Source organism: Xenopus laevis, chromosome 6L (assembly GCF_017654675.1).
Source record: "Xenopus laevis strain J_2021 chromosome 6L, Xenopus_laevis_v10.1, whole genome shotgun sequence".
In the NCBI taxonomy this organism is placed as follows: Eukaryota; Metazoa; Chordata; class Amphibia; order Anura; family Pipidae; genus Xenopus; species Xenopus laevis.
In genome coordinates, this window is record NC_054381.1 from 49035404 (window position 1) to 49051165 (window position 15762).

The following is a 15762-nucleotide window of genomic DNA, read 5'->3' on the forward strand; positions in this document are numbered from 1 at the left end:
GAACCTTATCAGAATGCATGGCTGTTCAAGAAGAATCGATAAACGGCATTCTGTACTGTTGCCGTACTCTATGAATGGTGAGGTCCCACATGCCATTTTAGATACGATGATCCCTAATGCCCACCAGTCTACTCCTCTATTATATCTCTTCTCTTTTAACACCTAGATTTGAAGAAAAAAAAAGATTGTTATTAAAATCTCTAGTGCATGCATTTAACTAAACCTTTGCTCTTTCTGTAACTCTCTCTTGTGCTGAAGCTGTTCACATGAGTAGTAAACTCCCAGCAATTACTCTAGGGTGCATGTGTCCCACCCTGGGCAGCACAGTGGTTACCTGGGAACAGTTAAAATGATGTGTAGGAAGGAACCCAGAGCATGCTATCTGAGACCCCACCTAGTGATTGACTTTTGTTCCCCTTTTAATCTGAATTGCTTTGTATAGAAAAAGATCATACACCAGCAAAACACAAAATAAACTAAAAATATTTTTTAGTTGAGTATTTAAATGCAGGAAAAAAGACTTATAAGTATAAGCACAACTTAGAGAATCGATTACCTCTCTGCTATAAGCATTTAGATTAAATCACAGTCACATACCTCTGGGGCCATAAAGGGCAGTGTTCCTTTTGCGCCTTTGATTTTTTTCTTTCCAAACACGCCCTCAGCTGCCAAACCAAAGTCGACGATCTTTATATGTCCCTCGTTGGTTACCAGGACATTAGCTGGTTTAAGATCCCTGCAAGGTAAACATTAGGGTTAAAAAATTAAAAGGAATTGAGAAAGAGCAGGTAAGTAGTGTGAGAGGTAAATGTTGGGAGTCAGCCAGTACTATTTTATGAGTGGGGGTGAGAAGGAATGTGAACCCTCTTCCCCAAATTCATGGGGTGTTACAGTTTGTTTAATACTCTTTTTAATACTCCATTTTCTTAATACTCTATTTTTAATACTTTATTACTGATATCCTGGCAGTGATTTCAATGCATTGCAATAAAAGGAGTATAACATACAGGCGGCAGAATGCACCATGTGGCATTTGCATAAGATTAATTTTATTTGAGAGAACAATGGGTTTGCAGAAACAATATATGAACAGAAAGATAATATATGGGATGTTTATAAATTTTACATACCGATGAATAATCCCTTTAGAGTGGAGAAACTGCAGGCCGCACACCAGTTCTGCTGCGTAGAATCTTTGGAGAAAAGAAATTAACATTTCCATAGTGAGTACATTTCTTTGCTTTGTTTATACTATAGTTATTATTATAACGGTGCTTTGGCCCTGCTGTAATATATGAGGGCCACTATCTCAAGGCTAGGCACACCTGTAGGAGTGCTATGGGACATAAAACCATGGCCCTTACAGCTCAATGCAAGGGGTTGCCCTAGTCCTTCAAGCATTCAGCATTCTGAATGACGGTCACATCTCCATGTGTCTTAACAAAGGCTGCACTCCATACAGGGTGAGACAGAACTCTTTTTGCCCCATTCTAGCAAATTTTAATGAGGTGATGAGTAAATTGAATAAAACAAGATGCTTTGTACATATTTGCTTGCTGTAGGGACAGTGGGTTTACTGCAATGGGAAGTGAAGCTACAGGACAGCACTTTATAGAAGAGAAAGATATTATTTGTTGTGCCATTACAGATATATTACATACATAGATTCCCTAGCTGATTTCCTTTACAAAAACAAAAGATGAAAATCAGTTGGCTGAAGATTCCGAATGCTGACCTCTTTCCATCCTTCCTTCTGCATGTACTCTAGGCCAGCTCCTGCTCTGTTACCCCATTACAAACACATAAAGTCACTTACGTTACTAAGTCCTTCTCTAGCTGGCCGGCATTCCTGATGACATTTCTTAGGGTCCCTCCACTGACATACTCCATAGCGAGCAGAGCATGCCGCTGGTTAAAGAAACAAAAGGCAAAATAACTACAAGCACATATGGCTGAAAACATGTGATTACAAAGTTTTGCACAAAGTGTCTTTTTTAGAGACATGAACGTGAGCGCACAGTAGCAACATTCTTTGGTCAATATCCTTGTGTACTAAATAAATGTTTAATTAGCAGTTAGGTAGATTTTACTTTTACTTGGAGGCCCCAGGAACTATAGGGGGCCCAGTGAGACTGATACGTAGCTGCAGTATATTTGCTAAAGTCAGTCGGCTTATTGGGAGCAGTGGAATATAAGGGTTTTCATTCATTAGGGGTCAGTGAAATGTGCCCCTGCCATTGCTTGATATGCAAGTTACAAAAGCTTCTATGTAAATTACTGTAAGTTTTTAGGCAAGTGAGTGCAGTTTTTGCTGAAATTGGGTAAGTAAATTCATATATAATGTACACAATTTGCTTTACTCTCATTATTCAGCTTGCCCCCCCTTCTGATGCAGTCTCCTCTCTCAATACCCTCCCAATGGCGGACCTGCTTATCTTGCGTGTGTTTTAGCTTGAGCTGCCCCACACCTTTACTCATCCTGCACCCATGGTTGCTGTCCTTGGCCTTTACTAAAATAACTATAAGAATGCTAGCTCTTCTAGCCTCCTATGTAGACTGGCAAGGGAAAGCTATAGGTGGCATTTTCTGAAGAATACTATTTTGGAGCTCATGGAAAATGTAAAAACGTAAATGGGGTTATTTATATACATTTTGTGGTTCTCTGGTATAGTAAGAGTATTCTTATATAAAGTTGCAAATATGGTATCCCAGGTACTCCACTGCAGATTCCGTGACCCACCCTGTTTACATCCTGCCCTCTTTGGGAATATTTAAGTTAACCTAAATGTGAAATACCCTATATAGTTAGTGATGATATGTTGTACCTGTGTTTGGAATGATCCATGACCTTGGCAAAGATAGGGGCATCCAGCAGCCGTCTTCAGTACCCGGGCCTCAGTGATGATGTCGGACATGTTGGTCTTTTCGCTCTTCTTGATGACCTTGATGGCCATATGCTGGCTCCTGTTAGGAAAAGATACCAACCATACCTAAAAAAGGCAGAATAAGAAATAAAATGTTAGAAGTCCACTTCTATGATCCATGGCTGGATTTACCTTTGTCACCATAGGCCACTTTTGTGCTACTCCCCCACAAGCCAGTTCCAAATTGTTTCACATTCTATCTGTATATAATAAACATAGACTATTCATCCCAAGACATTTGCTAGTGATACATTTATGAAAAGGGCCCACCTTTTACCTCAGAATATTTGCCTCTAGACCAGGGTCTATCTGACCTTTCCTTAACAGTTATTTATATAAGATATGTAAAAAAAGAGGGGGATTGATCAATGCACATTCCCTATTCCCCTGTTTGATAAGTAGTTTAGTATCTCTGGAAGTACATGTATTTACAAAAACAGGGTTTTTAGTTACAAAGTTGTGATTATAGAATTGGTAAGCCACCATACCGGGTTAAGTTAAACCCCATTAAAGGTCAGGGTAAACTTCATTAAAGATATATGGGAATTCCCTGCTTCTTATATTCCTTAATACTAAATAAGAAAACACAGGTATGGTTACCCAGAAGCCCAGCACTTACTTTGCCGAATGTTCCACTCCCAAGCTCAGCATGGATGGTGCAGTTGCTGATTGCTACTGGGAGAGGAAGCTCTTCTTCCACACGGGGCCTCTTTAATCCACTTCCTCCTTCTGAGAGAGATGCTATAAACAAATTTAAAGAATGGTAATTAGTCGTTAGTTGTCCACCTTTGAGTTAACTTTTAGGGTAAGGGCACATGGGGGAATTCGGGGAGATTTAGTCGCCTGGCGACTAATTGCCTCTTCTTCTGGGCGACAATCTCGGTGCTTCGTTTTCCGAAGTCTCCCGAAGTTGCCTCACTAGTAAACTTTGGATGACTTTGGAAATCAAAGCAAGTGCCATCCCACTAGCGATATCTCATTGTAACCGGTGGGAAGGCAGGGGTCATACTTAGGGTAAGGACACACGGGGAGATTCAGGGCGACAATCTCCCCGTGTGTCCTTACCCTAAGTATGATGTAAAGAGTGGTATCCTGAGACTATTTGCAATTGGTTTTTAGTTATTTAGCTTTTTATTCAGCAGCTCTCCAGTTTGCAGCATCAGCAATTGGGTTGCTAGGGTCCAAATTACCTTAGCAACCATGCATTGATTTGAATAAGAGACTGGAATATGAATAGGAGAGGAGTAATAAAAAGTAGCAAGAACTATAAATGTGTAGCCTTAACAGAGCATTGGTTTCTTAGATGGGGTCAGTGACCCCCATTTGAAAATTGGAAAGAGTCAGAAAAAAACACCCCTTTAATGCAAAAAATAAGTACAGATGAAGCCACTTGGATTTGTGAGTTAAATGCGTCATGACTCAGAGTTAATTGAAGAAACTGTGTTATCTAAAGTTATCTTAACTCATTTAATGCATTTAACCTTTTCATTAGCATACCAAAGCACCATTGTTCACAATGGTGAATGCTTTAATTAGATGGGATGTTGTGTCACAGTTTTCTGTGTTAAATGAGATAAATGGGATATCTGTGTTTAGTTATTCTGTGTCAAACAGACAAACCAAAGTGGCTGCATCTGTACAACAGGAATAATAATTCTTCTCTGCAAAAGTTTTTGCAATAGAAGCAGCCATTCACTAAACAGATACAAACATATATTGACACCAATAAATAAACACCTGCAGATATTTACTATCACACATCTATATATAGATAGATAAATAAACAAATATATGATATATATAGTTACACTGATACAGATTAACAGAGAGACACAGTTAAATATATAATAAATCACTTCTTTAGATAACCAACTGACAAATATATTTTGACAGTTGAAATAGACTGAGATCATTTAACTGATACAGATCATTAATACTTTTTCCACTAAAAAATCATTTAAACCCAATGGAATTGTTTTGCCACCAATGAGGATTCATTATATTTTAGGATTAGGTACAAAAAACAGTTGATGCAGACGTATTAAATCACCCGGTTCTACTTACGTTCTGTTGAGGAGCTGCGTCTGGGTCTTTTTCCTCCTTGGATTTTTATTTGCTCCTTGTCAGAGCTGCACCCGTGTTTTTTCACCTTTTTGCTCCTTTTTCTCCCACTTCTTTGCTCGGTGCTGCTCCTGTCGTCGATTCGTCTCTTCATCTTGACGGTACCAATAAGATCTCAAATATTGGACTAAAGTTGGTTTTCTTCTTTCTTCAAAAGCAACCTCAACTAAAGTTTGTGAATTTGCTTTCAGCTGCAAAAATAAAAATCGCTTTTCCGCACAGTAAAATCGCTTTGAATCACTTGGAAATCCGGAAATCACCAAGAGATGCTCTCTGGTCTGAGACAAACCAAAGTACTGATCCCAACTGCCACTGGTACCTGTCTCTAGACCTCTGATTCCAACTGCCACTCTGGCATGTGACATAGCCTGCATGCAATGGCATCTGAATGTAAAACTGTGCACCCCCCATAGAAGCTCAGGTCCAGTCAAAATATTATCAGTGGACTTTAAAGGGGTTGTTAATTTGCAGTTGGTTTTCATTTGTTATTATTTATTGGTTTTGACGTATTTCGATTTGTATTCAGCAGCTCTCCAGTTTGCAATTTCACCTGGTTGCTAGGGTCCAAATAACCCTAGCAACCATGCATTGATTTGAATAACAGACGGGAATGTGAATAGAGGAGAAGCCTTGAATAGAAAGATGAGTAATAATAAGTAGCAATAACAATACATTTGTAGCCTTACTGAGCATTTGTTCCGTGACCTGTATCCCCACACATTGGATCAGGGAAAGCACTAAACTAAATCCCTATTAGTCTGTGATCCCTACACTACAGACCAGTCTTGCCTGAGGGGAGAGCCACCCCCTTGCTATCCCTCCTAGTTGGAGCCAGGCTGCTCTTGCTAAACTAGCTCTATCTGCTTCATTTTCCTAGAAAGTGCTGGTACAGAGAACTACCCTGTCATGAATACACCTCATTCACGGGGTCCCTGTATCCCTGACTTTACCAAGGCATTATCTTTACTGGGGTCTGAGCACCAGACTCCCATTAGCAACCACTTCCTCCTTGAGTGACAGGGGGAAAGAGGAAGTCCCGCCCTCTGCCCAGCACTAGTGGCAGGAATTTGTAATCAGCCTCTGGGCCAGTGATACGCTGTACACATTATGCTAATAAGCTACAGTAGTCACATGGGCTTTTGCTTAGCAACCAGAGTACAAGGAAGTGTTGGCATGTTAAGCCATAGGGGAGCATATGGGTCACTACATGTACAAACTACATACACAACATTTACAGATATGCAGAACATTGTAAGGATTTGAGCAGTAGGACTGGAATAGTTATCTTAACAGTAACTGAGAGTACTTATATAAGTCTTTGTAAGAAGAATGTGTGCAGGTGCCTCCAGTACAGGTCCGGACTGGCAATCTGTGGGTTCTGGTAAATGCCAGAGGGGCTGCTATAAGGTCCCATAGAAAGTCAGTATTTAGTGGGCTGGTGGGGGCTGATTGGGCCTCTGTGTACCTGAAATGCCAGGGCCTATATTAATTCTCAGTCCGGACCTGCTCCAGTAGCACTACTGAGTTGATTCCATGTGACAGAACTATCAGTGATGTGTCAGTATGGACATGATTCTCACCTATGTTTATGATTTCACAACTATCCCAAACATGTGTGTACCTGTACAGCAGACACCATATTCAGGGCCGCCATCAAGGGGGCACAGGGAGGACAGTTGCCCCAGGCCTGAAGGGTTTGGTGTCTAAGGGGGCCTGGCCATGCTTCACTTACTTGATTAGCCGGGCCCCCCTACTTTCAGCTTCCTGCCAGCTTCAGACAGCAGCTAAGTGCACGCAAGATTCTCCCTGGGGCCGGGCCATGCTTCACATATTTGATTAGCCGGGCCCCCTGCTTTCAGTGTGCTGCCAGCTCCTGCATGCAAGATTTTGTCCTGTTCAGATTTTCTGTACCCTCATTGGTTCTTTAAGGATAAGTCCCGGTAAAGCTGTAAATGGATTGGATAGTGGAAGAAGAAACTTCCCCTTCAGCCTATCCAATCCCAATGCAGCTTTACCGGGACTAATCCTTAAAGAACCAATGAGGGCACAGAAAATCTGAACAGGACAAAATCTTGCGTGCAGGAGCTGGCTAATCAAGTATGTGAAGCATGGCCGGACCCCTCTTAGACACAAAACCCAGGCAAGCTATTTTTTTAAAAAATTTTGGGGGGCCTGGTCACCAAGTTTTTTTAACTTAAAGGAGGCCACCAATGGCTTTTTATAACTTGTTGGGGGTTCCGGCCATCAATGTTTTTTTTTTTAAATTGAAGGGGGTCCTGGTCACCAGTGGATTTTAATAACTTGTGGGGGGGGCAAGCCATCAATTTTTTTTTACTTGTAGGGGGGTAACCTGATCACAAATGGCTTTTTATAACATGTGGGGGGGAGGGGGCTTACCGCCAATGGCTTTTTATAGCTTTGGGGGTTTAATGTTTTAGCTCTGATGAGTGTGTGGCCTTTTTACTGTGGGGTGGTTGAGATATGGGGTGGGGCTTGAGGGTTGGCGGGGACCAGGGGGCACAGAAAATGTTGCCGTACAGCGCCCCGTGATGTCTAAAGGCAGCCCTGGTTATCTTAACAGTAACTGAGAGTACTTATATAAGTCTTTGTAAGAAGAATGTGTGCAGGTGCCTCCAGTAGCACTACTGAGTTGATTCCAGGTGACAGAACTATCAGTGATGTGTCAGTATGGACATGATTCTCACCTATGTTTATGATTTCACAAACCCCATGCAACAATAAACTAAATAAATGTTATATATTTGCCCTGTCTGACCCCCGTTTGAGTGTCTTCAGTGTGTTGGGCCCTTAGTTTGGTGTTTGTGGTGAAGGGAGCAAGTGGTGTGTTTTGTTTTGGGGCCGTTAAGCAGAAAGAGGGTTACAAGAGCTGTCACGTTGTTCCAAGGTGTAAAATGTGATATATTTAATTAGATTCCAAAGGTAAACGCTGTGTGAGCACTGTTGGCATCTGTAATTGTGTAGCAACCTCTGTAATGAAGAGACTAACCTTAAAGGGGTGGTTCACTTTTAGTATGTTGTTGAACGGCTAATTCTAAGCAACTTTTTAACTGGTCTTCATTATTGAGAGACTAGGAGAATAAAGATTTAGTGAGGAGAGGAAGAAAATAGTACTGAGAGTGGACCCCTGGTCTAAGGTTTGTTGGTGGGACAGAAGAGGAATGTGACATATACAGAGAGGTCTGTGATTGGGGAGTAGGTATGAATATTAAAGATTACCAACAGCAAGGGGGATGAAGGCTATGAAATGCTTAAAGGAGAACTAAACCCTAAAAATGAATAGGGCTAAAAATGCAGTGTTTGATATAGTGAACATTTTGCACCAGCCTAAAGTTTCAACTTGTCAAAAGAAGAAATGATCCAACTTGTCACAGGGGGTCACCATCTTGACACTCACATGCTCAGTGGGCTCTGAGCAGTTGTTGAGAAGCTAAGCTTAGTAGTCGTCACAAATTATCCAGTAGAAAATTAGAAAATTAGGTTGGCCTGTTGCACTGGTTTCTGTATTGCCATGTAGTAATTATCCATATTAATTACTGATCAGCCTTATATTGCAACATTTGTATTCTATGTGTACTGTATATTTTGAGTCGGTCCCTAAGCTCAGTAAGTGAAAGCAGCACAGGGAATGTGCAGTAAATCAGCAGAAAAGAAGATGGGGAGCTACTGGGGCATCTTTGGAGGCACAGATTTTCCCTGCTAAAGGGCTTTGGTTGTCTGAAGCCCAAAACATAATGTACAACATTTCTAGCCTACATCTTTAGTTTAACTTTCCTTGTCCTTTAATAAGTATAGGGCTTATACATAGGGGTAGAGTTGATACCCAGGAAGCATTACATTGGCCTAGCATGTAAAATATTGTCTACCAATGGGTGTTCTTATACCCCAGTTTTATTTAGAGAATTTTTAAATCTGCTCGATAGGCTGGGGCACCACACTGCTGCATTTTTTTGAATGCATTTTTATTGCTATTTATTCTTTTAGCACTTATTTTTACACTTTTGCATTCGGTGCATTTGCTTCCAGGTCAAAAGCATACCCTATGAGGGCACATCCTGATGCCTGCAACTCTTTGGAGGTCCATCAGTTTTCCCGACCTTGAAGGCCTTCGGATCGAACAGGGAGGGACTATGCGGCAAAGGGCGCCTGAAGACCCTTGCCCCTGAGATGCCTTTTGACTGGGGAGTTGGGGATAAGTGGGCTCCCCCTGCCCTTGACGAAGGGGTGTCTGAAGACTCCAGTGTCGGACTGGGCCGGCGGGACACCGGGAAAAACCCCGGTGGGCCCCGGGCTCTTGTGGGCCCCGCCGGCCCAGACCCGCTACTTAGTGGGGCGGCGCGACCCCACTTTGTTCGGGGTAGAGTAGAATATCTGCGCATGCGCAAAAAGGTAGCTCAGCGCGCGTGCGCACAAACGCGGCACCGCACGCATGCGCACTCGTCCCCTGAAGCACTCCGGAGCGGCAGCGGCGGCCGAAGGGGGGCCCTGGGGCAGTAGCCCCGGAGGGCCCCACGCCTCCCAGTCTGACCCTGGAAGACTCTAGATCTTTTTTGTGGCTTTTGGCCAGGGACCCAGAAGTTTTGGACTTTTTGTAAGCTGGGTGAGAAGCACATTGGGGTTCAATTCAAATAAAACTTTCTACCAGTGGGTCCAGTATTAAATATTCAACCCCAAGTTCAGTTCAGGCACCCCTCTCAATACCTTCCCTAATTTGCCCAGTTACCCCCAGACCACAGTTGCATCCTCCAGACATCCTAGCTTCCCTCCAATCTGCCACTGCAGCAATCTGATCCACACCCTCACCCATTGCAGTTGCAAAGGTTACAACCCTAAACAAGCATTTCTGTCCATGTGGATATAGTCTTCTGCCTTTCTCATTGATAGTATGTTGGTATAATATGGCATATCAGTCCCCCAGCGAAAGAGTTTCTTTGCTTAAAGGGGTTGTTCACTTTTAGTATGATGTAAGGACTGATATTCTGAGACAATTTCCAATTGGTTTTCATTTTTTATTATTTGTGGTTTTTGAGTTATGTAGCTTTTTATTCAGCAGCTCTTGCAATTTCAGCAATCTCGTTGCTAGGGTCCGAATACCCTAGCATCTATGCATTAATTTGAATAAAAGACTGGAATATGAATAGGAGAGGGCCTGAATAGACGAGTAATACAAAGTAGCAATAACACATTTGTAGCTTTGTGGAGCATTTGTTTTTAGATGTGGTCAGTGACCCCCATTTGTAAAAAGAGTTACAAGAAGAAGAAGGAAATAACCCCTAAACCATAAAAAGGAAGCAATGAAGACCAATTGAAAAGTTGCTTAGAATTGGCCATTCTATAACAAAGTAAAAGTTAATTTAATGGGGAACCACCCATTTAATAAAATTTACTCTTGACTCAACAATTTAGAAATACCTTGAGCTACAGAATTAAGGCAAACTCTACTACTAACTGCATTGGCAAAGAACAATAGTACAATTAGGATATGTGAATGTCAAATAGTAAAGGATTATAGCTGCAGATGGAATGTTTTTCACAAGCAATAGATCAACTTGTTACATAAAAACTAATTTCTGCATATTTGTTTGTCTTCCTCTAACATAATGCGAATAGGCAAAAGTTATAGGGGATAAATGCTGTGGAAATGGATACCATTTGCAGTAATCAAGAAATATTTGAAAGACTATAAAATATCACTTAATTTTCTCTTGGCTGTAGAAAAGTTGGAATAAATTTAGATGATGCAGTACTCACAATGAATTTCCATGATATAATTTGCATTAATGCATTACATATTTCCATAATGCCTTCCATGTTATTTGTTGCATTTTCTGATTGTGGAAGGAATTATGCCACAAAAAGGTGGCAAATCATCTGATAGGATTCATTTGCTAGACATATTTTGTATATCAAGAGCATTCCTTGACATCAGTAGTTTTTTAGGCAGAAAACCATGGAAAATTATTCAGACTGTCATAAAGTTGTCAAGTTTTGCTGAATTGAAAATGACCTATTCATATTTTTCTCAGCAAATATTTTTATTCAAATCCACGTGATTAGATTTGAATTTATTTGAATTAGTAATATATCAGCATACAGTTTATATATAAATGAAGTTCAAAACACACACTCCAATATCAGTGAACCATCATGTTTTATTGGGTATTTAGTGGATCGTGTGCTTTGGGCCCCGGTTGATCTCAGATGACTGAACTGTTGGCCAAGATCTTCCTGGGGGTTTATTCCAAATATTCTGCCATTCAGCTGTATTTGTAGCCAAAGCAATATTATTATATAATGATTAAAAAGTATATATATGTCACTTGACTCCTCAGTGACATCTAATAGCTTTATAAATTACAGGAGGGGTGCATTATATACTATATTAACCATTCCCAGATTTCTGGTTCGCCACAAAGGCCTTGGCCTAGGGTGACAGACATTTTCTGACGATTTTTATTTCTTCTAAAGCTGTGCCATTTTTCAAGGATTTTACTCAAATCCCTTTAGAAATCCATGTTCTATTTATTTGGCAGGGCCCCAGCCAAGGGTCAGGTAGAGAGAGCTAAGAAGCTGGGACCCTAGGAAACCCTGCCAGCTCAGTAGTTTGTGTCCCTGTTAGTTCTGAGCTCTGGCACTTATGCATGTAGACACATTTAACTCTAATTCTGATGTACCTGGAACTTGGATCCTGAATGAATATTTTAGGGTTTGGTGAAACTGTACAGGTACAGGTAATGGACCTGTTATCCAGAATGCTCGGGACCTGGGGTTTTCAGGATAGCGGATCCTATCCTATCCTGTATTATTGGGTATTTAGTGGATTGTGTGCTTTGGGCCCCAGTAGATGATTGAGATGTTGGCCAAGATCTTCCTAGGGGTTTAATCCAAGTATTCTGCCATTCATCTGTATTAGCCAGTGATCCCCAACCAGTAGCTTGTGAGCAACTTGTTTCTCTCCAACCCCTTGGATGTTGCTCCCAGGGTCCTCAAAGCAGGTGCTTATTTTTGAATTCCAAGCTTGAAAGCTAATTTTAATTGCATAAAAACTAAGAATATTGCCAAGTAGAGCCTCTTGTAGGTTGCCAGTCCACACAGTGGCTACCAAATAGCCAATCGTAGCCCTTATTTGGCACCCCAAAGAACTTTTTCATGCTTGTGTTGCTCCCTAACTCTTTTTACATTTGAATGTGGCTCACGGGTTAAAAAGGTTGGGGATCCCTGGTATTAGCCAATAGCCAAAGCAATATTATTATGTGATGATTAAAAAGTATATATCTGTCACTTGGCTCCTCAGTGACATCTAATAGCTTTATAAATTACAGTAGGGGAGCATTATATACTATATTAGCCATTCCTGGATTTCTGATTTGGCCACAAAGGCCTGGGCCTAGGGCGGCAGAGATTTGGGGACGAACCTGGGGACTGGGTGGGAGACTTTGACAGTTGTTTGAATCTTTCTCACATCCAGTCCCCAGTACTGGTGATTGGGGGAACTGCAGAAGTAGCAGTGTAGAGTAGGTGAGGGAGGTGCAAGCAGGGGGTCGTGTGTGAGTGAGGGTTGAGAGTGGCTATGGGGCGCATGAGTTTTAAAACCAGCCCTGAAATTAGCATAATACTGACTTTTAGCCTCAAGAAAGTATTGTGCAAATTTGCCTAGGTATGTTCAATGGCCCAACAACTACATCCAACCATGAGGACATTTTAGCTTATTTGAAAAATTAGCTTCGGCCATCTCATGATAATATTTGGGGACTGACTTTAGATTGCTCCATTAGCTAGTTTTTTTAAATTACAGCAAGTTTGCAGTTTGCAGAGAAAGGTCCACATGCAGAATTAACACATACCTCCCAACTGTTCCGTTTTGAACAGCACAATCCCTCTTTTGACAGCTCAACCCCCTGTCATGGATTTGAACTGTTAAGGCTCCTGCAATGCTGCCCCCCCTCGCCGACTTACCTGTCGGGAGGGGAGGCAAGAACACTAGTGCGGAGAGCGCAATTGCATTAGTAAAGCCGAATTTCCGGTTTAAATTTGGCTCTTAAAGGTACCAGGAGCGGATTTTTGCCACCCCTTGAAACCTCTACGACGTTGCCGCCTGAGGCGAGCGTCTCAGCTTGCTTCATTGGCTGCGCGCCCCTGCCTGTTAGTTCTGAGTTTTGGCACTAATGCATGTAGACACATTTAACCATATTTCTGATGTACCTGGAACTTGGATCCGGAATCAGATCAATATTTTAGGGTTTGGTGAAACTAGAAACAGGGACCAAAAAATAGACAAGTACAAGTATACAGGTATGGGACCTGTTATCCAGAATGCTCGGGAGCCCCCAGGTATAAATTCCGGAAAGATCCGATATCCCTAAAACCCCATTTTTGAGATATCGGATCTTTCTGGAATTTAGATCTTCATACTTTAAGCCTAGTCGAAAATTGTGTATACATTAAATAAACCCAATAGGCTGGGTTTGCCTCCAATGAAGATTAATAATATCTTAGTTGGGATCAAGTACAAGATACTGTTTTATTATTACAGGGAAAAAGGAAATATTTTTTAAAAGTCTGGATTATTTGGAAAAATGGAGTGTAAGGGAGATGGTCTATCCATAATTCGACGTTTCTGGATAAGGGGCTTTCTGGATAACGGATCCTATATCTGAAAAGAAAGAAAAAATGACCCCACTTGCTTCAAACTCGCTCGGCAGTCTCTAGTTAGATTCCAGCTACCTAATAAATATAATCTCAATTGCGTGCAAAATTACTGATTACTTTGTGGTAATCGTATGAATTAAAGAAAAGTGCTTGTGCTATAATTTAACTAGTTAAAATCCCAATTGATTATAAATTAATTAAAATAATGTGATACAATTCATTCCATTATATATCATGGGGTTAAAAAATGTCCCCTCCCTTTTATTTGCTCAAATTTTCATCATCGGGACCAGAGCAATAGGATTGGTGCAGGGGAAATGTAAAAACGATTGTTTGTTTGTCCTGCGCATCCCCAGTATTTCTGAACTAATGTGGGTGTTGTTGGTCAGCATGCCGCCCCTCTAAAATCCTGCCACACTAGGCCTGGGCCTTGGTGGCCTCTCCACAAATCCGGGCCTGAATGAAACACCTAACAAGTGCCATATTTGCCTCAAGACAGTGTCAATCCAAGTTCAATAACAGGGTTTATCAGCAGTGGACACAGTTGGGTTTAATTAGAACATTGATGTAGATCTGTTAGTAAATGAAACTAATCTGAGTGCTACTATTTCTATGCCAAACACTGTCTGAATGTTTTGTGCAGTTTTGATTGTGATTGGTCTCTCTTAATAAAGCTGGCAACATTTTGTCTATTTCAATAAATAAGTTTATATGTATTTAAACTTTAAGATGCTGAAATGCAAACCAAACATTGCACAAACCACACAAAAAGCTGAGGGTGCAGTGACAAGTTTGCTGGGAGATGGGAATGCGGTTTATTAGGTCACATGACTTGCTGTGTGTTGTGAGCATTGCATTGAGGAAGGGGCTGAAGTCCTAGCGCCTATATGTGCATGCTGCTCCAAATAAACCAACTGGCTGCAGCTGTTGTTGCACAATTTCAGTATTGTGTGTGATTCCTATTTCCCTAGTTATACATGGCCACTTATAACAAAGTCACTTCCCACAGAGGCCTCCTCTCCTGCTGTTACAGCTGCCCCACTGACAGTAGTACAGACTGCATTTCTCTTCCCATTCCAGGGAGGCAAGTACTGCAACTTTACCAAAGATGAACTTAGCAGGATCATCCTGAAATGGAAACAATCACTCCCTTCCATTCACTGTCTTTTACTGACACGTCCCAAAGGACTTCTGGATGTAGCACTGCCAGTTTGTCTATATTGCTACATTAAAGACTAAACTCCTGCTCACATGCCAGTGTCTCTATATTAGCCCTTTTTTCTTTACAAGAGCTATAGTAAATCTATCCATGGATGGGTGAATGAGACACATACCTCACCCCTTTAAAACTGAACACATATACAATCCACAGCCTGCATGGCTTATTAGCAATTCATATAGATGCATGCTGCAGACTGAACTGATTTATGTAGAGCCATGCATCTAAATGAATTGCTAATTATCCATGCAGGCTGTGGATTGCATATGTGTTTGGTTTTGGGGTAAGGTGGCAACCCTATATCTGTGATGCTAGGATTACTAAGGTATAACTCAGTGGAGGTGTTGGCCAATAAATGGTATGATACACAGAAAACACCATAACAATAGTATTCCTGGATAACTTTATTACAGAAAGAGGAATATCAAACTGAGTAAAGGAAATATTCGCTGATGGGATTTATCTTCAGTCGTCTCAGTTGGTTTCTTCTGTGGTCAAGCCTCAAGAATCAATAATCGTGTAGTTCTGTACAACCTGAATGGCATCCAATAATCATTCTGGTACTTTAGGAAAATGACATATGTTTGGCCAAAGGATATCAAGCCTGCCACCACGTCAAGGTAGACTCTCTGAGCAGGTCCCTAACCTATCCTAACAGGGGCGCTGCCACCATGAGGCGACTTGAGAAATTCGCCTCAGACTGGAGCAGCCCACAAGTTAACAGGGGTGGCAAAAAGGCACTCCTTGTAACTTTAAAATCCAAATTTCTCTTTTTAAACTGAAAATTTGACTCCTCTAGTGCAAAAAGCACTAGTGACGCTGCCCCGCTGG

At 41.4% G+C, this 15762-nt stretch overlaps 2 protein-coding genes across 2 annotated transcripts in view; one reads left to right on the forward strand and one right to left on the reverse strand.

The window, feature by feature from the left end:
• Positions 1–15762, forward strand: part of rarb.L (retinoic acid receptor beta L homeolog) — a 620347-nt gene that overhangs the window by 256131 nt on the left and 348454 nt on the right. The gene's annotated exons all lie outside the window — the stretch shown is intronic.
• Positions 558–2016, reverse strand: LOC121394589 (protein kinase C delta type-like). Its single transcript, XM_041566008.1, has 3 exons — positions 1817–2016; positions 1131–1193; positions 558–736 (listed from the first exon to the last, which is right to left on the reverse strand). Exons 1-3 carry the CDS (start codon positions 2002–2004, stop codon positions 574–576), a joined length of 414 nt encoding a protein of 137 aa, XP_041421942.1. The 5' UTR covers positions 2005–2016; the 3' UTR covers positions 558–573.

What these genes read in the sequence shown, in the direction of transcription:
- LOC121394589 (XM_041566008.1), bottom strand. Translation starts at nt 2,004, where the DNA reads ATGTCTCTAAAAAAGACACTTTGTGCAAAACTTTGTAATCACATGTTT. An exon ending in CTAGAGAAGGACTTAGTAAC is followed by an intron (nt 1,194 to 1,816) that starts GTAAGTGACTTT and finishes TTTTCTCCAAAG; the next exon opens with ATTCTACGCAGCAGAACTGG. An exon ending in TCTAAAGGGATTATTCATCG is followed by an intron (nt 737 to 1,130) that starts GTATGTAAAATT and finishes TTTACCTTGCAG; the next exon opens with GGATCTTAAACCAGCTAATG.